This window comes from Falco cherrug, unplaced genomic scaffold (assembly GCF_023634085.1).
Source record: "Falco cherrug isolate bFalChe1 unplaced genomic scaffold, bFalChe1.pri scaffold_282, whole genome shotgun sequence".
Classification (NCBI taxonomy): domain Eukaryota; kingdom Metazoa; phylum Chordata; class Aves; order Falconiformes; family Falconidae; genus Falco; species Falco cherrug.
This window is the reverse complement of record NW_026599445.1, coordinates 5,645-29,674: the sequence shown is the minus strand read 5'-3', so window position 1 is coordinate 29,674 and position 24,030 is coordinate 5,645. Positions and strand designations below refer to the sequence as shown.

Sequence of the window (24,030 nt, the reverse complement as noted above, 5' to 3'; positions counted from 1 at the left end):
CCCACAGCACCCACAGCACCTATAGCACCCACAGCACCTACAGCACGCAAAGCACCTATAGCACCCACACTACGCAGAGCACCCACAGCACCTACAGCACCCACAGGAATCACAGCACCCACAGCACCTATAGCACACACAGCACCTATGGCACCCACATCACATATAGTACCCACAATACTTATAACACCTATAGCATCCACAGCACTTATAGCACCCACAATACTTACAGCACCTACAGCACCCAGAGCACCTATATCACACATAGCACCCATTGCAGCTATAGCACCCACAGCACTCACAGTACCCACAGCACCTATAGCACCCACAGTACCAAGAGCACCTATAGCACCCACAGCACTCGCAGCACCCACAGCACCTATAGCTCCCACAGCACCAAGAGAACCAACAGTATCCACAGCACCTATAGCACCCACAGTACCCACAGCACCAATAGCACCCAGAGAACCTATAGCACCCACAGCACCTATAGCAGCTATACCACCCCCAGCAGCCACAGCACCTATAGCAGCTATAGCACCCACAGCACCAAGAGCACCCACGGCACCCACAGAACCTATGGCACTCACAGCACCCAGAGCAGCCACAGCATCCACAGCACCTATAGCACCTATAGCACCCATAGAATCACCTAAATCACCTATAGCACCCACAGCAACGATAGCACCCACAGCCCTTATAGCACCCAAAGAACCCACGGCACCCACAGCACCTATAGCACCTAAAGCACCCACAGTACCCAGAGCACCTATGGCCCCCACAGCACCTATAGCACCTATAACACCCACAGCACCCAAAGCACCTATGGCACCCACAGCACCCATACCACCCACAGCACCCGGCACCCAGCAGGACAGCACCCACAGCACCTATGGCACCCACAGCACCCAGAGCACACAAAGCACCTATAGCACCCACTGAAACCTGCTCAGCACCTATAGCTCCCACAGCACCCACAGCACCCAAAGAACATATGCCACCCACAGCACCTATAGCAATCACAGCACCCACAGCACCTATAGCAGCTACAGAACCCCCAGCACCTATAGCAGCTATAGCACCCACAGCATCTATCACGCCCACAGTACCCACAGCACCTAGAGCACCCACAGAATCTATAGCACCCACAGCACCCACAACAGCTCTATCACCTATAGCACCCACAGCACCCATACCACTTATAGCACCCACAGCACGTATAAGACCTGTGGGTAACTGGCTAGCTGAAAAGGTCACACAGACATAGTCCAGCCCCTGGACAGAAATGCACATCGCTCTCAGCTTCTCTGAAGTAAAGCAAAATACACTGGCCTTGGCTGTCCTTGTTACACAGAAACAGGAAGATCGCGGTGGGAAAAGAATGTTCCAGGTGGGAACAGGTAACTCCAGAAGAGAAACCAGGGGCGGGCTTGGTATTTAGGCAACTAACCAATAATGAGCTTAACTTCTGTAATATGCATGAGCTAATTATAACAAGGCGTAAAAGGTGACCGTAAGGGACAATAAACGAAGTCTGCTGATCACTCATATTGAGTGACTGTGTCTTCCCTCCGTCGCAACAAAACCCCACAGCTCCCACAGCATGCGCAGCACCCAGAGCACCTACAGCACCTATAGCACCCACAGCACCTATAGCACCCACAGCACCCACGTCACCTACAGTTCCCACAGCACCTATACCACTTATAGCACACACAGCACCCACAGCATCCACAGCACCCACAGCAGCTATAGCCAGCTATAGCACCCACAGTACCCACAGCACCCATGGCCCCCATAGCACCTATAGTACCCACAGCACCCACAGCAGCTATAGCACCCACATCACCTGTATCACCTATACCACTTACAGCACCCACAGCACCTATAGCACCCATAGCATCCGCAGCATCCACAGCAGCTATAGCACCTATAGCACCCACAGCACCTATAGCAGTTATAGGACCCCCAACACCCACAGTACTTGTAGAACCTATAGCACCCACAGCATCTAAAGCACCCACAGCACCTATAGCACCCACAGCACCCACAACAGCTATATCACCTATAGCACCCACAGCACCTATACCACTTATAGCACCCACAGCACCCACAGCACCTATAGCAACCAAAGCATCCACAGCACCCACAGCAGTTATAGCACCTATAGCACTGATAGAACCTAAAGCACCCTCAGCACCTATAGCTCCCACAGCACCCACAGCACCTATTGCACCCACAACACCAAGAGAACCCAAAGCACCTCGAGCAGCCACAGCACCCACAGTACCCACAGCACGTATAGCACCCATAGCATCACCTAAATCACCTATAGCACCCACAGCACCCACAGCAACTATAGCACCGACAGCACCCACAGCACCTACAGCACCCGCAGAACCCACAGCACCAACAGTACCCCTAACACCCAGAGCACCTATAGCACCTACAATACTTATAGCACCTATAGCACCCAGAACACCTGTATCACCTATAGCACTCATTGCACCTATAGCACCCACAGCAGCCACAGAGCCCAAAGCACTTATAGCACCCACAGCATCCAAAGCACCCACAGCATCCACAGCATGCACAGCACCCACAGAACCTATCACACCCACAGTGCCCTCAGCACTTATAACACCCATAGCATCACCTAAATCACCTAGAGCACCCACAGCACCTATAGCACCCACAGCAGCTATAGCACCTATAGCACCTGCAGTACCCAGAAAACCTATAGCACCCAGAACACCTATAGCAGCTATAGCACCCACAGCACACACAGCACCTATAGAAGCTATAGCACGCATAGCACCCACAGCATCCACAGCATCTATAGCACCCACAGCACCCACAACAGCTATATCACCTATAGGACCCACAGCACCTATAGCACCAACGGCACACACAGCACCAACAATACCCACAGCACCTATAGCACCTGCAGCACCCAGAGCAGCCACATCAGCCACAGCACCCACAGCACCTATTGCACCCAGAGAACCTATAGTACCCACAGCACCTATAGCAGCTATAGCACCCACAGCACCTATACAAATTATAGCACCCACAGTACTCACAGCAGCTATAGCACCTATAGCACCCACAGTACCCACAGCACCTATAGCACCCAGAGCACCTATAGCAGCTATAGGACCCCCAGAACCTATAGCGGCTATAGCACCCACAGCACACACAGCACCTATAGCAGCTCTAGCACACAGAGCACCCACAGCATCTATCACACCCACAGTACCCACAGCACCCATAGCACCCACAGCATCTATAGCACCCACAGCACCCACAACAGCTATAGCACCTATAGCACCAACAGCAACCACAGCATCCACAGCATCTGCAGCATCCACAGCACCCACAGAACCTATAGCATCCAGAGCACCCACAGCAGTTATAGCACCAATAGCACCGACAGAACCTAAAGCACCCACAGCACCCAAAGCACCCATAGCACCCAAAGCACTCACAGCACCTATAGCACCAACAGCACCTAAAGCACCCACAGCACCTATGGGACCTATATCACCTATAGCACCCAGAGCTCCCACAGCAACCACAGCACCTATAGCACCCACAGCAACTATAGTACTCACAGCACCCACAACAGCTATATCACCTATAGCACCCACAGCACCTACACCACTTATAGCACCCACAGCACCTATAGCACCTATCGCACCGATAGAACCAAAAGCACCCACAGCACCCACAGCACCTATAGCTCCCACAGCATCCACAGCACCCACAGCACCTATAACAGACATAGCATCACCTAAATCACCTATAGCACCCACAGCACCCACAGCACCTAGAGCACCCACAGCACCCACAGCACCCATCGCACCCACAATACTTATAGCACCTATAGCATCCAGAACACCTGTATCACCTAGAATACTCATTGCACCTATAGCACCCACAGCACCCACAGAGCCCACAGCACCTAGAGCACCTAGAGCACCCATAGCACCCACAGCACGTATAGCACCCACAGCACTCACAGCACCTATAGCACCCACAGCACCTATAGCACCTAGAGCACCCATAGCACCCACAGCACGTATAGCACCCACAGCTCCCACAGCATCCACAGCACCCAGAGCACCTACAGCACCTATAGTACCTGTAGCACCCACAGTACCCACAGCACATATACCACCTATAGTACCCACAGCACCTATAGCACCCACAGCATCCACAGAACCCACAGTAGTTATAGAACCTATAGCACCCACAGCTCCCACAGCACCTATAACACCAAGAACACCTATAGCACCCCCAGCACCTATAGAAGCTATAGCACCCCCAGCACCCCCAGCAACTATAGAAGCTATAGCACCCACAGCACCCACAGCACCTATAGAAGCTATAGCACCCACAGCACCTATAGCAGCTATAGCACCCAGAGCACCCACAGCATCTATCACAACCACAGAACCCACAGCACCTAGAGCACCCATAGTACTTATAGAACCTATAGTACCCACAGCACCTAAAGCACCCACAGCATCCACAGCATCCACAGCAACTATAGCAGGTACAGAACCCCCAGCAGCCCCACAGCACCTATAACAGCTATAGCACCCACAGCACCCACAGCACCTATAACGGACATAGCATCACCTAAATCACCTATAGCACCCACAGCACCCATCGCACCCACAATACTTATAGCACCTATAGCACCCAGAACACCTGTATCACCTAGAGTATTCATTGCACCTATAGCACCCACAAAACCCACAGAGCCCACAGCAACAACAGCACCCACAGAATCTTTAGCACCTACAGCACTCACAGCACCTATAGCACCCACAGCACCTATAGCACCTAGAGCACCCATAGCACCCACAGCACATATAGCACCCACAGCTCCCACAGCATCCACAGCACCCAGAGCACCTACAGCACCTATAGCACCTGTAGCACCCACAGTACCCACAGCACCTATACCACCTATAGCACCCATAACACCTATAGTTCCCACAGCACCTATACCACTTATAGCACCCACAGCACCTATAGCACCCACAGCATCCACAGAGCCCACAGCACTCACAGCACCTATAACACCCAGAACACCTATAGCACCCACAGCACCTATAGCACCCTCAGGAACCACAGCACCTATAGCACCCACAGCATCCACAGCACCTATAGCAGCTATAGCACCCACAGCACATATAGCATCAATATTACATATAGCACCTAGAGCAGCCACAGCACCCACAGCACCTATAGCACCCACAGCACCCGCAACACCCATAGCATCACCTAAATAACCTATAGCACCCACAGCACCTATAGCGACTATAGCGCCTATAGCACATACAGCACCCACAGAACCCACATCACCTACAGCACCCACAGCACCCACAGAACCTATGGCACTCACAGAACCCAGAGCAGCCACAGCATCCACAGCACCTATAGCACCCACAGCTCGCACAGCACCTATGGCACCCATAGCATCAGCTAAATCACCTATAGCACCCACAGCACCTAGAGCACCTATAGCACCCACAGCAGCAAGAGCACCCATAGCACCCATCGCACCCACAATACTTATAGCACCTATAGCACCCAGAACACCTGTATCACCTAGAGTACTCATTGCACCTATAGCACCCACAGCACCCACAGAGCCCACAGCAACAACAGCACCCACAGCACCTATAGCAGCTATAGCACCCACAGCACGTATGGCACCCACAGCACGTATAGCATCCAAAGCACCCACAGCACCCACAGCACCTATACCACCTATAGCACCCACAGCACCTATAGCACCCACAATACCCACATCACATATAGCATTAATATTACATATAGCACCTATAGCACCCACAGCACCCACAGCACCTATAGCACCCACAATACCCACATCACATATAGCACCCACAGAACCCACAGCACCTATAGCACCCACAGCACTCACAGAACCTATAAGACCCAGAATACCTATAGCACCCACAGCACCTATAGCACCTATAGCACCCTTAGCACCAGCACCTAGAGCACCCACAGGAACCACAGCACCTATAGCACCCACAGCATCCACAGCACATATAGCATCACTATTACATATAGCACCTAGAGCACCCACAGCACCTATAGCATCTATAGCACCCACAATACCCACAGCACATGTAGCACCCACAGCAACCACAGGACCTACATCACCCATAGCACCCACAGCACCTACAGCACCCACAGCACCCACAGAACCTATGGCACTTACAGCACCCAGAGCAGCCACAGCACCCACAGCACCTATAGCATCTATAGCACCCACAGCACCCGCAACACCCATAGAATCACCTAAATAACCTATAGCACCCACAGCACCTATAGCAACTATAGCGTCTATAGGACATACAGCACCCACAGAACCCACAGCACCTACATCACCCACAGCACCCACAGCACCCGCAACACCCATAGAATCACCTAAATAACCTATAGCACCCACAGCACCTATAGCAACTATAGCGCCTATAGGACATACAGCACCCACAGAACCCACAGCACCTACAGCACCCACAGCACCCACAGAACCTATGGCACTCACAGAACCCAGAGCAGCCACAGCAGCCACAGTGCCTATAGCACCTATAGCACCCACAGCTCCCGCAGCACCTATGGCACCCACAGCATCCACAGCAACTATAGCATCCACAGCAACTATAGCACCCACAGCAGTTATAGCACCTATAGCACCGATAGAACCTAAAGCACCCACAGCACCTATAGCTCCCACAGCACCCACAGCACCTGTCGCACCCACAACACCAAGAGAATCCACAGCACCTATTAAATCACCTATAGCACCCACAGCAACGATAGCACCCACAGCAACCACAGTCCTTATAGCACCCAAGGAACCCATAGCGCCCACAGCACGTATAGCACCCACAGCTCCCACAGCACCCAGAGCACCTACAGCACTTATAGCACCTAGAGCACCCACAGTACCCACAGCACCTATACCACCTAGAGCACCCACAGCACCTATAGTTCCCACAGCACCTGTAGCACCCACAGCACCCATATCAACCACAGCACTCACAGCACCTATAGCAGCTATAGCACCCATAGCACGTATAGCACCCACAGCTCCCACAGCATCCACAGCACCCAGAGCACCTAAAGCACCCCACAGCACCTAGAGCACCCACAGTACCCACAGCACCTATACAACCTATAGCACCCACAGCACATATAGTTCCCCACAGCACCTATAGCACCCACAGCACCTATACCACTTATAGTCCCACAGCACCCACAGCACCTATAGCACCCACGGCATCCACAGCATCCACAGCACCCACAGCAGCTATAGCACCTATAGCACCCACAGGTCCCATAACACCCAGAACACCTATAGCACCCACAGCACCTACAGAAGCTATAGCACCCACAGCACCCACAGCACCTATAGCAGCTATAGCACCCAGAGCACTTACAGCACCTATAGCACCTGTAGCACCCACAGTACCCACAGCACCTATACCACCTACAGCACCCACAGCACTCACAGCACCTATAGCACCCACAGCACTTATAGCACCTAGAGCACCCATAGTGCCCACAGCACGTATAGCACCCACAGCTCCCACAGCATCCACAGCACCCAGAGCACATAAAGCACTTATAGAACCTAGAGCACCCACAGAACCCACAGCACCTATACCACCTATAGCACCCACAGCAACTACAGTTCCCACAGCACCTATAGCACCCACAGCACCCACAACACCCAGAACACCTATAGCACCCAGAGCACCTATAGAAGCTATAGCACCCACAGCACACACAGCATCCACGGCACCCACAGCACCCACAGAACCTATGGCACTTACAGCATCCAGAGCACCCACAGCACCCACAGCACCTATAGCATCTATAGCACCCACAGCACCCATAGCATCACCTAAATAACCTATAGCACCCACAGCACCTATAGAAGCTATAGCGCCTATAGCACATACAGCACCCACAGAACCCACAGAACCTATGGCACTCACAGAACCCAGAGCAGCCACAGCATCCACAGCGCCTATAGCACCTATAGCACCCACAGCTCCCGCATCACCTATCGCACCCATAGCATCACCTAAATAACCTATCGCACCCACAGCATCCACAGCAACGATAGCACCCACAGCAGCCACAGCACCTATAGTACCTATAAATCTCACAGCACCCATAGCACCTAGAGCAGCCACAGAACCCACAGCACCTAGAGTACACACAGTACCCACAGCTCCTATAGCAACTACTGCATCCACAGCACCTATAGCACCTATAGCACCCACAGCACCTATACGACCTATACCACCCACAGCACCCACAGCATCTATCGAACCCACAGCACCCACAGCACCTATACCACCCTCAGCACCTACAGCACCCACAGCACCTATAGCATAAATAATACCCACGGCACCCACAGAACCGATAGCACCCACAGCAACCATAGCACCCACAGCACCCACAGCACCTATAGCACACACATCACCTATAGCACACACAGCACCCACAGCACCTGTAGCACCTATAGCACTTATGGCATGCACAGCACCTATATCACCCAAAGCACCCACAGTACCTACAGCACCCACAGCACCTATATCACCTACAGCACCCACAGCATCTATCGCACCTATAGCACCCACAGCACCTATAGCACCTACAACACTCACAGAATTCACAGCACCCACAGCACCTATAGCAGCACCCACAGCACGTATAGAACCCACAGCACCCACAGCACCATCAGCACCCACCCACTCACAGCTGGCGCACCCACTGGCATGGGGCCCCCCCCAGCACCCCCCCCCCAGCAGCGACTTCATCCCCTCCCCCAGCCCCCCCAGTTTGTTGGGGGGCACCCGCCGCAGCCCCCACCTCCAGCCAGGAGACCACGGTGGGCCCGTCCCAGGCAGCGAAGGGCAGCCCCTGTCGACACGCCTCCTCCAGCAGCTCGTGCCTGGGGGGCAGTTGAGGGGGGCACCGACCCCCGGGCCCCCCAACACCCCCAGTCCCCTCCCCCAAGCCCCCCAGCACCCCGAGGCCCCCCAACCCCCCAGAGACCCCCAGAGCCCCCCCAGCACCCACCAATGCACCAGGACTTCCCAAAATCCCTCCCAACCCCTCCAGCTCCCCCCCGAGGTACTCACAGCCCCCCCCAACCCTCCTGCCCCCTCCAGTACCCCCATTATCACCCACCTCCCCTAAACCGTCCCCAGACCCCCCAATGTCCCTCAAAGCCCCCCAGATCCCCCAAATCCCCTCAGACCCCCCCAAGGCCTCCCCTAAGCCCCCCAGACCCCCCCGAAGCCCTCCAAGCCCTCAGATGCCCAAAACTCTCCCTAAGCCCCCCTAGACCCCCTCAACCCCCCGACCCTGAAAACGCCTCCCAGCCCCCCCAAACTCCCCCTAAGACCCCCCACCCCTCCCCAAAGCCCCCCCAGCCCCCCCAAAGCTACTCACCCCCCCCCAAATTCCTCCTCAGCCCTCCAAACTCCCCCAAAGCCCCCCCAACCTCCCTAGAGCCCCCTCCAGAGCCCCAGACACCCCCCAAATTGAGGCCCCCCCCTCACTTTTTCTTGCTCCGTCGATCCTTCTCCACTGCCCCTGAGAGCTTGGCCAGCCCCAGCGCGTCGGGGGGGCCCAGCTCCTCCGAGGGGGGTCCCAGCTGGGGGGGGCAGAGGGTGAGACCCCCCCCACACACCCACACGGGGACCTCAGGGTGCCCAGATGCCTGGGAAGGGGGGGACTGGGGGAGTGGCACCCAGAAACCCGGGTCCCTGGGAGTGGGGGTATCTCAGGAGTGGGGGGGGCACCCAGACACCTGGGTCTGTTTTGGGGGTGGGGGATCCCTGGGGTCGGGGGGTTCCCCAGAGTTGGGGGGGGGGCACCCAGACACCTGGGTCTGTTTTGGGGGTGGGGGGTCCCAGGAAGAGAGAGGGGCACCCAGACACGCAGGTCCTTGGGGGTGGGGGGTCCCGGGGGAGGGCACCCCGGGTCCCTGGGGGTGGGCGGGGGGTGCCGGGAGTCCCACCGAGGGAGGGGGCGTCTCGCGGGGGAGGGCCCAGGCGCCCCTTCTCCTTCTTGCCGAAGAGGCGCCCGATGGACGACTTGATGCTCTTCTTCTTGGGGGTCTTGTGCAGGGGGTCGGGGGGGGCACCGGGACCCTCGGGGACCAGCCTTGGTGGGGGGGAGCACCCATCGGCTGGGGGCCGCCCCCACACCCCTCCCCAGGACCCCACAGCACCCCAATATGACCCCAGAGACACTCCCAGAACCCCCTCAGCCCCCCAATATGACTCCAGGGTCCCCTCAGGACCCTCACAGCACCCAGACCCCCCCCAGCACCCCAATATGACCCAGGAACCCCAGAGACCCCCCCAGGGCCACCCCCAGTACCTCAATATGGCCCCCAAGGAACCCCCAACACCCCCATATGACCCCAGGACACCCCCAGAATGCCAATACGACCCCAGCCCCCCCCCAGGACCCAAATATGACCCCAGGGGACTCCCAGGAATCCCAGCACCCCAAAATTACCCCAGGAACCCAAATATGACCCCAGGGACCCCCCAGGACCCCCCCAGCATGCTGATATGACCCCAGAGACCCCCCCAGGACCCCCCCAGCACCCCAACATGACCCATGTGACCCCAGAGACCCCCCCAGGACCCCTCCCAGCACCCCAATATGACCCCAGGATCCCCCCAGGACCTTGATATGACCCATATGTCCCCAGGGACCCCTGCCCCAAGCCCCCCAACTCACCCCACTCGTGAGTCGCGCCCCTCTTCCAGCCCAGCCGCCGGCAGCGCCAAGGGGGGGCCCCCCCGCTCCAGTCGGGGTGCTCGGGGGGGGGGCGGGGGGGTCCCCAGGACCCGGCCCCTTCTCCTCAGCCCCCCGGGGCTCCTCCTTGGGGACGTGGTTCTGGGGGACACACACACACCAAGTGATTTGGGGTGTCCCCCTCATTTTGAGGGTCCCCTGCCCCCCCAGACATTTTGGGGGGGGTGTCACTCTGACACCGCCTCCCCATTTTACCCCCCTCCCCATTTCTAGCGTGTGTGTGTGTGTCCCAGCCTTTGGGTGTGGGGGGGTCCCCAAGGTGTTTGGGGGGTCACTCACCTCGCGGGCAGGGCTAGGGGGGGCCAGGCGGGGGGTGGAGCGGCCGCTGCTGGGGGGGGAGGGGCTGGCCAAGGTGGAGCTGGTGAGGGAGGGGGGCAGGGAGGCGCTCCCCCCCCGGTAGCGCCCCAGGGGGGCCCCCTCCAGCCCCCCACCCCCCACCCGGCTCTCCAGCTCCTCCGCCCGCAGCTCCGTGCACTCCTTCTCCTCCTGGATCAGCCTGGGGGGGTAAAAGGGGGGGGTCAGGGGGCACCCCCCAACCCATGGCCCCCCCCCAGAGTCCCCCTCAATCCCTCATTGTCCCCCCAATATCTCACAGACCCCCATTGCCTCCCACTTGGCCCCACACTTCAGCCCCCAGAGCCCCCCATTGCTGGGGGTGGTGGGGATCTGGGGGTTTTGGGGGTTCCTGGGGCTTTGGGGGTCCCTGGGGAGATCTGGGGGGGGAAATGTCCGTGGGATTTGGGGGCCCTTTGGGCTAGAACCTTGGATTTGGGGGTCCTGCGGGGGTCCCTGAGGGGATAACTCTGGGTTTTGAGGGTCCTGGCAGTGGTCCTGGGGGGTCCTAAGGGGGTGCCCCTGGGTTGGGAGCCCCAGCAGTTCCCCTGGGTTTGGGGGTCCTGGGGAGGATGCCCCGGGGGGGGGAGCAGGGGGTCCTGGGGGTGCCACTGGGTGGGGGGTCCCAGGATGTCCCTGGGTGTTCCGTAGGGTCCCAGGGGGAGGGTCCCAGGGGTGTGTGTCCCCGGGGGGTGCTCCTGGGTGGGGATCCCTGGGGGTTCTGGGAGAAGTGCCCCTGGGTGGGGGTCCTGGGGGGTCCCTGGGGTGTCCCTGTGGTGCCCACGGGGGGGTCCCTGGGGGTCCTGGGTGGGGTGTCCCTGGGTGGGGATCCCTGGGGAGGGGTGCCCCTGGGTGGGGGTCCCGGGAGGTCCCTGGGGTGTCACTGTGGTACCCGTGGGGGGATCCTGGGTAGGTCCCTGGGGGTCCTGGGGTCGGGGGATCCCTGGGTGGGGATCCCTGGGGTGTCCCTGGGGGGGGTCTCTGGGGGTCCCTGGGGGTCTCGGGGTCGGGAGGTCCCTGGGTGGGGGGTCCCTGGGTGGTGTCCCTCAGTGGGGGCCCCTGAGGGTCCCTGGGGGTCCCTGAGGTGTCCCTGTGGTGCCTGCAGGAGAGTCCCTGGGGGTCCCTGGGTGGGAGTCCCTGGGGTGTCCCTGTGGGGGGTCCCTGGGGTGCCCATGGGGGGTCCCTGGGGGTCCTGGGGTTGGGGGGTCCCTGGGTGGGGGTCCCTGGGGGTCCTGGGGTCGGGGGGTCCTTGGGGGGTCCCTGGGGTGCCCGCGGGGGGGTCCCAGGGGGGGCACTGACTTGATCTCCTTGTTGATGGCCTCGAGCTGTTCCTGCAGCATGAAGGCCAGCGTCTGCACGTCCGCCTGCCCGCCGGGGGACAGCAGCTCCGCACCCCCCGCGCCCCCCCCGCTCCTCCTCGTCAGAGCCCTCGGGGGGAGCCTCCGCCGAGCCCCCGCGCTCCCACTCCCCGCCCTGCCAGCCAGCGCAGCAGGCGGGGGGCACGGGGGGGGATGGGACAAGGTGCAGAAGGGGATGAGGATGGGATGGGGATGAAGATGGGATGGGGATGGGATGGGATGAGGATGGGAGGAGGATGAGGATGAGGATGGGATAAGGATGGGATGAGAATGAAGACAGGATGAAGATGAGGATGGGATGGGGATGAGGATGAAGATGAGTACGGGGTGGGGATGGGATGGGATGAGGTTGGAATGAAGATGAAGATGGGATGAGGATGAGGACGGGATGAAGATGAGGATGGGATGATGATGGAATGATGGGATGATGGGATGATGAGGATGGGATGAAGATGAGGATGGGATGAGGATAGGATGAGAATGGGATAAGGATGCGATGAGGATGGGATGAGTGAGGATAGGATGAGGAAGAAGATGGGATGAGGATAAAGACAGGATGAAGATGAGGATGGGATGACGATGAGGACAGGGACAGGGAATGAGATGAGATGAGATGAGATGGGATGGGAGGATGAAGATGGCAATGGTTTAAGGATGAGGATGGAGATGAGGATAATGATAGGGATGGGATGAGGATGAAGATAAGAATGGGATGGGGTGAGGATGAAGATGAGGATGGGATGGGGATGAAGATGAGGATGGGATGGGGTGAGGATGAAGATGAGGATGGGATGGGGATGAAGATGAGGATGGGATGGGGTGAGGATGAGGATGAGGATGGGATGGAAGGAGGATGAAGATGAAGATGTGGATGGGATGGGGTGAGGATGAAGATGTGGATGGGATGGGGTGAGGATTCGGATTCGGATGGGGATAAGGAACAGGATGAGGTGGTAGAGCGGTGGGGATGAAGACAGGGATGGTTTGAGGAGGAGGATGGCGGGGACAGGACAGAGACAAAGTCAGAGCACGGCCTCAGCACAGACAGCCACAGGGGGCCCAGGGTGACAAAGTGCCCAGGGTGACAAAGTGACACCTGGACAGCCCCCCCCCAGCCCCCAGGGCCCCCCAGAGCATCCCCCGGCAGCCTCCACCCTGCAGTCCCCTCAGACTCCCCGAAGCCCTCCCTGAGCCCCCCAGAGCCCCCCCCCCGAGGCCCCCCAAATACCCTGCTCCCCCCAAGCCCCCCCGAACCCCCCAGCTTCCACCCCAGCCCCCCAGCCCCCCCCAAGCCCCCCCCTGAGCCCCCCAACTTCCACCCCAGCTCCCAAAATCCCCCCAAAGTCCAAGTCCCTGGAGCCCTCCAGCCCCCAAAGTCCCCTCTCAGCCCCCCATCCCCTTCCCCAGCCCCCCAAGTCTCCTCCCAGGCCCCCCCCCCCTACCTTGGCAGCGTCCTCCTTGGGAGGTGCCCAGCGCCCCTTACGGGTCCTGCGGGGGGGGGGCACCGGGGGCGTAGGGGTCCAGGGGAGCCCCCCCGACGGGGGTTTGGGGGTACCTCAGCTCCAGAGCACTGCCCGGCAGGGATCTGGGGGGCCGGGGGGGCACGGATGGGGGGGCATGTGTCCCCCCGGCCCCCCAGAGAGAGATCAGAGCAGGCTGGGGGCGATTGAGGGGTGCTGGGGTAAGGAGGGGGGTCCCCAGAGGAGTTGAGGGGGTTGGGGTGGGTCCTTGAGTGATGAGAAAGTCTAGGGGGGGTCTGGAGTAATTGCAGGGGAGGCTGGGGGGGTCCTGGGGTAATGGGGGGGTCCCCCAGAGCAGTGGGGTGGAGTTAGAGGAGCCCCTTGGGCAGTAAGGAGGTTCCCATGGGGGTTGGGGGGGGGGGTGGGGCAGCGCAGGGGGGTCCAGGGGGTTCCGGGGGTGTTCTGGGGGGTCCCAGGGGGTACCTGGAGTAGGAGGAGACGGGGCGCCCCCCGCAGCTGGTCAAGCTCCAGCTGCATCCGCTCCATCTCTGCCAGCAGCTGCTCCTGGGGGAGGGTGGGGGGGGAAGGAATTTCGAGGGGAAGGGTCAGTTCTGGGGACCCCCCGGCCCCTTCCGACACCCCCAGCCCCCACCTCCCCAGACCTTGTTGAGCAGCAGCTCGTCCTGCAGCTTCTTCATGTTGGCAATTTCTTCACTGAGCGAGTTCTGAGGGGGGGTGGCGTGTCTCAGATGATGGGGGACCCCCAGAACAATCCAGGGGCACCCCAAAGTCCCCCCAGACCCCACATGTTCTCCTCCAGCTCCCCCATCCTGACTCCCCAGACCCCCCTCGACCCCCCAGGATCATCCAAGAACCCCTCCAAGACACTCTAGGACTCCCCCAGACCCCCACCTTCTCCTCCAGGACCATCCAACACCCCCTCAGGACACCTCCACGACCCCTAAAGCCCCCCCAGGCCCCCCCCCCAGGGCTCCCCTGGTCTTCCCACCCCCCCCAAAGACCCCCTCAGGACCCCCCCAGACCTCCCAGGAATTCCCAGCCTCCCCCCCAGAACGCCGAGGACCCCCTCAGACCCCCCCCAGGCCCCCCGGGGTTCCCAGAACCACCCAAGACCCCTCCAGGACCCCACCCAGATCACCCAGGACTTCCCACCACCCCCAAAGACCCCCTCAGGAACCCCCCAGACTCCCCCAGACCTCCCAGGATGCCTCCAGACTCCCAAGGACACCCTCAAGACCCCTAGGACAGCTCCAGGACCACCCAAGACCCCCTCAGGACCTCCCCTAGACCCCCTTGAACCTCCCAGGACCACCCAACACCCCACCCAGGACACCCCTAGACACCTCCAGGCCCCCCTAGGACCTCCCAGCCCCCCCCCCAGGACCCCCTCAGGACCCCCCAGGCCCCCCCAGACCCACTTGGACCCTCTCAGGACCCCCACCTTCTCCTCCAGAGCCCCCATCCTCTCCTTGAGGTGGAGCTGGAGCCGCTCGTTGGACTCACAGAGCAGCCGGTCGACCGTCTCCGACAGCCGCTTGTTGTGCTCATCGTTCATCTTCTCCCGTTGGCGAGCCTTTGGGGGGGTCCCCAACATCGGGGGGGGCCCCACTGGCAACCCCCAACACCGGTGCCTTCCCCCACAGCCCTCCCTGTGGAGCATGACCCCCTTTCACCCCCCCACGAGCTCCCTCTGCACCCCAAAGCACCCCGCGCACCACCCCAATGACCCCTGCAAGAGCCCCCCATGAACCCCTCAAGCCCCCCTGCCTCCCAATGATCCCACACACACCTCAGCCCCCCCATGCAGCCCCCAACACCCTCATACACCCCTCAATGACCCCCCCAAACTCCAAAAGCACTCATGCAACTCCCAAGCCCCACCATGACCCCCCCCCAGCCACTCCATCCACCCCAGGACCCTCCCAAACCCCTCCCCACCTGCCACAGCCCCCAGTGACAGTCCCTCAAGCCCCCCAGGACACCCAAATCCCCCCAGTGACACTCCTCCAAGCCCCCCCAGGACTCCCAAATCCCCCATGCACCCTTCAAGCCCCCCCCATGCAGCCCCCCCAAGACCCTCAGGACCCCAAGATCCCCAGTCCATGCACCCCCCTGAGCACTACCAGCAGCACCAGAACCCCCCCAAACCCCTCCCCACCTGCCAAGGCCCCCAATGACACTCTCTCAAGCCCCCCATGACCCCCAAATCCCCCATGCACCCCTCAATCCCCCCTCCATGCAGCCCCCCGAGAGCCCAAGACCCCCCCATGCACCACCCTGAGCACTATCAGCAGCCCCCCATCCCCCTCCCAAGTCCCAGGGACCTGCAGGGACCCCCAGATCCTGAGGGCACACCCCATTGCCAGAGGGCCCCCCCCTGGGGTCCCCCAGTCGGGGGTCCCATCCCTCACCCGCTGCAGTTCCTGATTCTTCTCCTGCAGTTGGGCCTCCAGCTGCCGCAGGCGTTCCTCAAAGTTCCCGTGGCGCTCCTCAGCCTGGGGGGGGGGGGCACGGGGGACACAGGGGTGTGGGGATGGACAGGGGGACATGGGGACCAATGGGGACATGGAGATGGTTGGGGACATGGGGATGGACAAGAACACAGGGACATGGGGATGGAAACCTCCTCTATACCTCCCAGGATGCCTCAAAACTCCCCAGTCCCACCCAGAACCCTCCAGGACCCCTCCAGGCCCCCCCCAAACCCTCCAGGCACCCCCCAGGCCCCTTCTGAACCCCCCCAGCACCTCCCAGGTCCCCCCAGAACCCTCCAGGACCCCCCCTGAACCCTCTAGGACCCCCCAGGTCCCTCCAGCCCCCCCCAGAAAAGCCCCCCAGCCTCCCCTCAGCCCACCAGAAGCCTCCAGGCCCCCCCAGGCCCCCCTGAACCCTCCAGGACCCCCCCAGACCCCACCCTGAACCCCCCCAGGAACCCTCCAAGTCCCCTCAGAACTCTCCAGGACCCCACAGGTCCCTACAGGACCCCCACAGAAGCCTCCCAGGACCCCCCTGGTCCCCTCCAGGCCCCCCGTGGACGCCCCAGGTCCCCCAGGACCACCCAGAACCCTCCAGAACCTTCCCAGAACCCTCCAGGTCCCTCCAGACCCCCCCCCCCCAGAAGCCCTCTAGGCCCCCCCAGGACCACCAGCCCCCTCCAGGACCCCCCAGCCCTGCCCAGGCCCCCCCCTGACTACCCCCAGCACCCCCCAGAACCTTCCAGGACCTCCCAGGCCCTCCAGGTCCCTCCAGAACCCCCCCAGAAGCCCCCCAGGAACCCCCCAGGCCCACCAGAACCCTTCAGGACCCCCTCAGAACCCTTCAACCCCCCCCAGGTCCCTCCAGGACTCCCCCAGAAGCCCCCCAGGACCCCTCCAGGCCCATCAGAACCACCCAGAACCCTCCCAGGCCCACCTGAACCCTCCAGAACCCTCCCCGGTCCCCTCCAGAACCCTCCAGGATCCTCCTAGAACCCTCCAGGACCCCCCCAGCTCCCCCACCTTGGTGAGGGCGGCCACCCTCTGCGCCAGCTGGGCCTCGATCTCGGGCAGGGTCTCGGCTTTCTGCAGCGTCTGCTGGAGCTTGGCCTTGGCGTCCTCCAGCCACTCCTGCAGCTGCCGGCCCTTCTCCTCACTCTGTGGGGTGGGGGGTGGCCATGGGGCAGGGGGCGCGGCTGGGGGGCCATGGGGTGGGGGGCCCCAGCCGTGGGGTGGGAGTCATGGCCATGGGGTGGGGGGCACAGCTGTGGGGCAGCGGGCATGGCGGTGGGGCAGGGGGTGTCGCCATGGTGGGTTTCCTAGGGTGAGGGTCCCAAGGTGATGGCCACAAGGTGGGTGTCCCAGAGGGGGGGGGGGGGGGCCTGGGTAGGGTCACGGGGGGGGGTGTCCCAGTCTGGGGGCCCCAAGGTGGGGGGTCCCAGAGTAGGGGTCCCAGGGGGGTCCAGAAGGGTGTCCCAGGGGTGCCCCAGTGCAGGGTCCCGGGTTGGGTGTCCCAGGATGGGGTCCCGGAGATGTCCCAGGAGTGCCCTAGGGCAGGGTCCTGGGTTGGGGGTCCCAGGGTGGGGTCACGAGGATGTTCTGGGGTGTCCCAGTGGTGCCCCAGTGCGGGGTCCCAGGGGTCCCGGCACCCCCCACCTGGCGGTAGAGTGAGTCCTTGCTGGCCAGCTCGTTCTCCAGGCGGTCGTTGGCATCATGCAGGGAGGTGGCCTCACGCTGCGCACTCAGGTAGCGCTTCTCCAGTGTGGTGATGCGCTCCTCCATGTCCTCACCGCTGCGCCAGCGCCTGCGCCGTGACCCGGCGGGGCAGGTGGGGTGGGGGGCCGGGATGGGTGGGGGCAGGAGTGGGATGGGGACAGGGATCAGGTGGGGACAAGGGTGTGATGGGGACAGGGGTGGGGACAGGGGCGGGATGGAGACAAGGGTGGGATGGTGACAGGGTCAGGGGATGGGATGGGGACAGGGGTGGCATGGTGACAGGAGTGGGATGGGGACAGGGACGGGATGGGGATGGGATGGGGACAGGGGTGGCATGGGGACAGGGACCAGGTGGGGATAGGGACAGGGGTGGGATGGGGACATGGAGAGGACAGGGATGAGGACAGCCTAGGATGGTGTCTGGGCTGCAGGTGCTCCCAGTTTGGGGGTGCTCCCAGTTCAGGTATGGTCCCCAGTTCATGGCTCTGCTCCTTCCCAGTCTGGGCTGTTCCCCCCCAGTCCAGGGCTGCCTCCCTCCATTTCAGGGCTGCCCCTGCCCCATTTCAGGTCTGTTCCCCACAGTTTGGGTCTGACCCCACCATTTCAGAGCTGCGCCCCCCCAGCATTTCAGGCCTGTTCCTGCCAGTTTGCATCTGCCCCCCCCGTTTCAGGCCTGCCTCACCCCCAGTTGGGCTCTGCCCCCCTCATTTCAGGGCCCCCCCCCTGAGTTGGGCTCTGCCCCCCCCATTTCAGGGCCCCCCCCCGAGTTGGGCTCTGTCCCCCCCATTTCAGGGTTCCCCCCCCAGTTGGGCTCTGCACCACCCGCACCCCCCATATCAGGGTTTTCCCCCCACCAGTTTGGGTCTTCCCCCCCAGTTTGGGCCTGTTCCCCCCAGCTGGGCTCTTCCCCCCCACCCCCCATTTCAGGCCTGCCCATCCCCCCATTCCGGCTGCCCCCACCCATTAGTGCAGCCCCCACCTCCTTGAGGTCGCGCTGCAGCTTGGCCCCGGCCTCCTGTGCCCGTGCCAGCTCCCGCTGCGCTGCCGCGGCCTGGTCCTGCAGCCGCCCCAATTGGCGGCACAGGGTGGCCACCCGCTCCCGCTGAGCCGCCGCTGCCGCCCGCTGCCGGCCCAGCGCGGCCTCCAGCTCGGCCTCGCGCCGCCGGCCCTCGGGGGTGCCCTGTGGGACATGAACCCTGACCCCTGACCCCTCACCCAGCGCGGCCTCCAGCTCGGCCTCGCACCGCTGGCTCTCAGGGGTGCCCTGTGTGAGGTCACCCCTGACCCTTGACCCCTCACCCCTGACCCCTCACCCAGCGCGGCCTCCAGCTCGGCCTCGCACCGCTGGCCCTCAGGGGTGCCCTGCAGGATGTGACCCCTGACCCCTGACCCCAACCCTTGACCCCTGACCTAGAGCAGCCTCCAGCTCGGCCTCGTGCCACTGGCCCTCAGGGGTGCCCTGTGTGAGGTGACCCCTGACCCTTGACCCCTCACCCCTCACCCAGTGCGGCCTCCAGCTCGGCCTCGCACCGCTGGCCCTCAGGGATGCCCTGCAGGATGCGACCCCTGACCCCTGACCCTGGCCCCTGACCCAGCGTGGCCTCCACAGCTCGGCCTCAGGCCGCCAGCCCTCAGGGGTGCCCTGCGGGACTGACCCCTCACCCCTGGCCCCTGACCCCTCACCCCCTGACCCCTCACCCCTCACCCAGTGCAGCCTCCAGCTTGGCCTCGCACCACTGGCCCTTGGGGGTACCCTGCAGGACGCAACCCCTGACCCCAACCTTTGACCCCTGACCCAAGGCGGCCCACAGCCCTCCACCCGTAGCCGTGCCCACAGGCCCTGAGCAGCTGGCCCACAGAGGGTGTGACCTCTCATCCCTGACTCCCAACCTCTGACCCCTGACCTGTGACCTCAGGGATCCCCAGTGCCTGGCGACCCCCCGGTGCTGTGGCCCCCCCTGTGACCCCCCTGGTAACCCCGTGACCCCTCATACCGGTGTGTCCCCATCACTGGGTGCGTCCTCCAGCCCCGAGCGGCGTCGGGAGAGCTGCTCCCGCAGGGACAGCGCCTGGGAGGGGGTGTCACATGGGGGGACCCCCACGGGGACCCCCCCCACGAGGTACCCCCACAGGGACCCCTGCCCATGGGGACACTGTCCATGGAACCCCCACTCATGGGGACACATCATGGGGACCCCTGTCCATGGGGGACCCCTGCCCATGGAGACACCATGTTTTGGGGACCCCTGCCTATGGGGACCCCCCCCCACACTGGGGCACCTGTCCACAGGGACCCCCACCCATGGGGACACCACGTCATGGGGACCCCCCACCATGGGGACCCCTACCCATGGGGACACCACACATGGGGACACCACACATGGGGACACCACGTCATGGGGACACCACGTCATGGGGACCCCCACCCATGGAGACCACTACCCATAGGGACACTACATCATAAGGAGCCCCACCCATGGGGACCACCACCAATGGGGACACCACACCATGGGGACCCCCACCATGACCCCCCCCAACCCCGCGCAGCGTACCCCCCTCCCCACGGCGTCACCCACCTCCTGGTTGGAGACCTCCAGCTCCTCCTCGAGGACAGCCACCCGCTCAAGGGCCACCCGCAGCCGCTCCCGAACCTGAGGTGACAGAGCGGGGTCACCCTCCCCCCAGCACGCTGGGGTGCCCCCAGGACCCCCCAAACCCACCACGATTGACCCAGGACCCCCCCCCGGGTCACCCCGGAGACCCCCTGGGGACCGCCAGGTCCCACCAGATCACCCCAGAAACCCCCTGGGACCTTCCCAGGGACCACTAGGTCCACCAGGTCACCCCAGGAGCCACCTGGGGACCACCAGGTCCCTCATGGGACCACCAGGTTCCCCAGTGGGACCCCTGAGACCACCCAGAGACCACCAAGTCCCACCTGGGTCTCCCCAGAAGCCCCCTGAGCCCCCCTTGGACACCACCAGGACCCCACTGGAACCCCTCAGACCCTCCCAGGTCCCACCAAGTCACTCCAGAAGTCCCCTGAGACCCCTCTGGGGCCCACCAGACCCCCCATGGGTTACTCCAGAACCCCCAGAGCCCTTGAAACACCCTCATATCCCACAGGGTCCCACCATGTCACCCCAGGAGTCACCTGGGAACCCCCTGAGACGCCCCCCCAAAGCCACCCATGCCGTCCCAGCACCCACCTTCTCATCCAGGGCCTTGTGGTGCTCGAAGAGGGACTTGAGGGCTTTGAGGACCTCGACCTCAGAGGAGACCCCTGCGGGGGACTGCGCCTGGCGCTTGACCACTGTCATCCTCAGGGACCGCTCGTGGCGGGACACCAGGCACTCCAGGTGCTCCAGCAGCAGCTGGGGGAGGACATGGGGACATGGGGATACCAGGCACTCCAGGTGCTCCAGCAGCAGCTGGGGGACACATGGGGACATGGGGACATAGTGACACCAGGCACTCCAGGTGCTCCAGCAGCAGCTGGAGGACACATGGGGACATGGGGACATGGGGACGTAGTGACACCAGGCACTCCAGGTGCTCCAGCAGCAGCTGGAGGACACACGGGGACATGGGGACACCAGGCACTCCAGGTGCTCCAGCAGCAGCTGGGGGACACACAGGGACATGGGGACACGGGGACATGGGGACGTGGTGGCCTCACCCGCGTGTTGTTGCGCTCAGCCTTGAGCTCGGCAATCTCCTCCTCCCGCTCTAGCAGCTGCTCCCGGCAGACGTTCAGCTCCTTCGTCAGCGCAGCGAACTCCTGGGGTCATGGGGGGGTCACGGGGTCACAGGGGGGACAGGGACACAGGGGTCACAGGGGGACATGGGGGGACACGGGTGGCACGGGGGGCATGGGGGCACATAGTGACTAGCCCATGGTGGCCACTAGCCATGCCCTCCCTCTAGCCCCGCCTCCTCCAGCAGCCACACCCTTCAATCAGCCCCACCCCCTCCACTTACTTCCACCCACCCCAATTCCTAGGCCCCCACCCCCACCCCTTAGGCCCCACCTCTCGGCAGCCACACCCTGTAGTTGGCCACACCCCCTCCCCTTAACCCCACCTACCTCACCCCCAGCCCCCTTCAGGCTCTGCCTCAAGCCCCACCCCCCACCCCTTCCCCTTAACTCCACCCACCTCACCCCCTAGGCCCCCTCAGGCCCCCCAGCAGCCCCACCCCCCTGCAGACCCTCCCCATCAGGCCCCTCCCCCCTCAGGCCCCGCCCCTTCCCCTTAACTCCACCCACCCCAACTCCCAGCCCTGCCTCAGGCCCCCCTGCAGCCCCGCCCCCTAGCAGCTCCCCAGGCCCTGCCTCCCTCAGGTCCCACCCCTTCCCCTTAACTCCACCCACCCCGACTCCCAGTCCCACCTCAGGCCCCCCTCAGCCCCACCCCCTCAGCCCCAGCCCCACCCCATGAGCCCCCACCCCCAGCCTGACCCCTTCCCCTTCACCCATCCCAACTCCCAGCCCCCCCGTTCTCCACCACACCCCGCCCCCTAGCCCCACCCCCATGCCCCACCTCCTCAGGCCCTGCTCTCCCATGCCCTGCCCCCACCCTGCCCCTTCCCCTTAACTCCTCCCACTCCAACTCCCAGCTCCGCCTCAGACCCCCTCAGCCCCAGCCCCACAGGCCCTGCCCCACCCCATGAAGCCCTGCCCCCTGAAGCCCCACCCCAACCCCACCCCTTCCTCTTAACTCCACCCACCCCAACTCCCAGCCCCCCTTTCTCCAGCACACCCCGCCCCCTAGCCCCACCCCCATGCCCCACCTCCTCGGGCCCTTCTCCCTCATGCCCCGCCCCCACCCCACCCCTTCCCCTTAACTCCACCCACCCTGACTTCTAGCCCTGTCTCAGGCCCCTCCTGCAGCCCCCCGTCCCCTAGCAGCCCTCCAGGCCCCGCCTCCCTCAGGCCCCACCCCAGCCCCTCCCCTTTCACCTTAATTCCACCCACCCCAACTCCCAGCCCCACCCTTTCCCCACCACACCCTGCCCCCAAACCCCCCTCCAGCCCCACCCCTTCCCCTTAACTCCACCCACCCCCGACTCCCAGCCCCATCTCAGGCCCCCCTCAGCCCCGCCCCCGCAGCCCCCCCAGCCCCCACCCCATGAGGCCCCAGCCCCCGCCCCTTTCCCTTAACTCCACCTACCCCACTCCCAGCCCTGCCTCAGGCTACCCGCAGCCCCACCCCCGCAGCCCCCCCTCAGCCCCACCCCCACAGCCCCGCCCCCAGGCCCCGCCCCCATAGGCCCCGCCCACCTGGGGCAGGGCGCTGGCCAGCTGGCGCTGCAACAGGTCCTTCTCGTGTGCCAGGTCCCGCAGGCGCAGCTGGGCGGTCCGCCAGCCCCCTCCTGGCTGTCCCGCAGCGTCTCCAGCAGCCGCTCCCGCTCCCGCAGCATCTGCACCATCAGCTGCTCCAGCCCCGGCTCCTCGGGGCAGCCCGAGCCCCGGCGGGGCGTCCTCGCTGATGGTGGGCAGCACCTCGCACATCATCCTGCCTACGGGGGGCACAGCACCAACAGCACCCTGCCTGCACCCTGCCCACAGCATCCCACCCACAGCACCCTGCCTGTGTCCTGTGGGCAGCACCTCGCACATCATCCTGCCTGCGGGGGCACAGCACCCGACAGCACCCTGCCTCCACCCTGCCTGCACCCTGCCTGCACCCTGCCCACAGCATCCCGCCTGCATCCTCACTGATGGTGGGCAGCACCTCACACACCATCCTGCCTGTGGGGGGCACAGCA

The 24,030-nt window shown here is 62.7% G+C and overlaps 1 protein-coding gene across 1 annotated transcript in view; it reads right to left on the bottom strand.

The window, feature by feature from the left end:
• Window positions 1–23,776, bottom strand: part of LOC114014314 (liprin-alpha-3-like) — a 29,781-nt gene extending 6,005 nt beyond the window's left edge. The window contains 25 exon segments of the mRNA XM_055700447.1: window positions 8,932–9,013; window positions 9,627–9,714; window positions 10,082–10,233; window positions 10,822–10,980; window positions 11,114–11,395; window positions 12,532–12,641; window positions 12,643–12,705; window positions 14,033–14,089; window positions 14,091–14,175; window positions 14,534–14,559; window positions 14,561–14,614; window positions 14,713–14,775; window positions 15,513–15,644; window positions 16,483–16,566; window positions 17,569–17,703; window positions 18,202–18,333; window positions 18,335–18,349; window positions 19,241–19,441; window positions 20,256–20,330; window positions 20,838–20,912; window positions 21,471–21,635; window positions 21,941–22,042; window positions 23,543–23,620; window positions 23,623–23,736; window positions 23,738–23,776. Coding sequence (XP_055556422.1) covers window positions 8,932–9,013; window positions 9,627–9,714; window positions 10,082–10,233; window positions 10,822–10,980; window positions 11,114–11,395; window positions 12,532–12,641; window positions 12,643–12,705; window positions 14,033–14,089; window positions 14,091–14,175; window positions 14,534–14,559; window positions 14,561–14,614; window positions 14,713–14,775; window positions 15,513–15,644; window positions 16,483–16,566; window positions 17,569–17,703; window positions 18,202–18,333; window positions 18,335–18,349; window positions 19,241–19,441; window positions 20,256–20,330; window positions 20,838–20,912; window positions 21,471–21,635; window positions 21,941–22,042; window positions 23,543–23,620; window positions 23,623–23,736; window positions 23,738–23,776 — 2,568 coding nt within the window.
• Window positions 23,777–24,030: the final 254 nt, after the last annotated feature.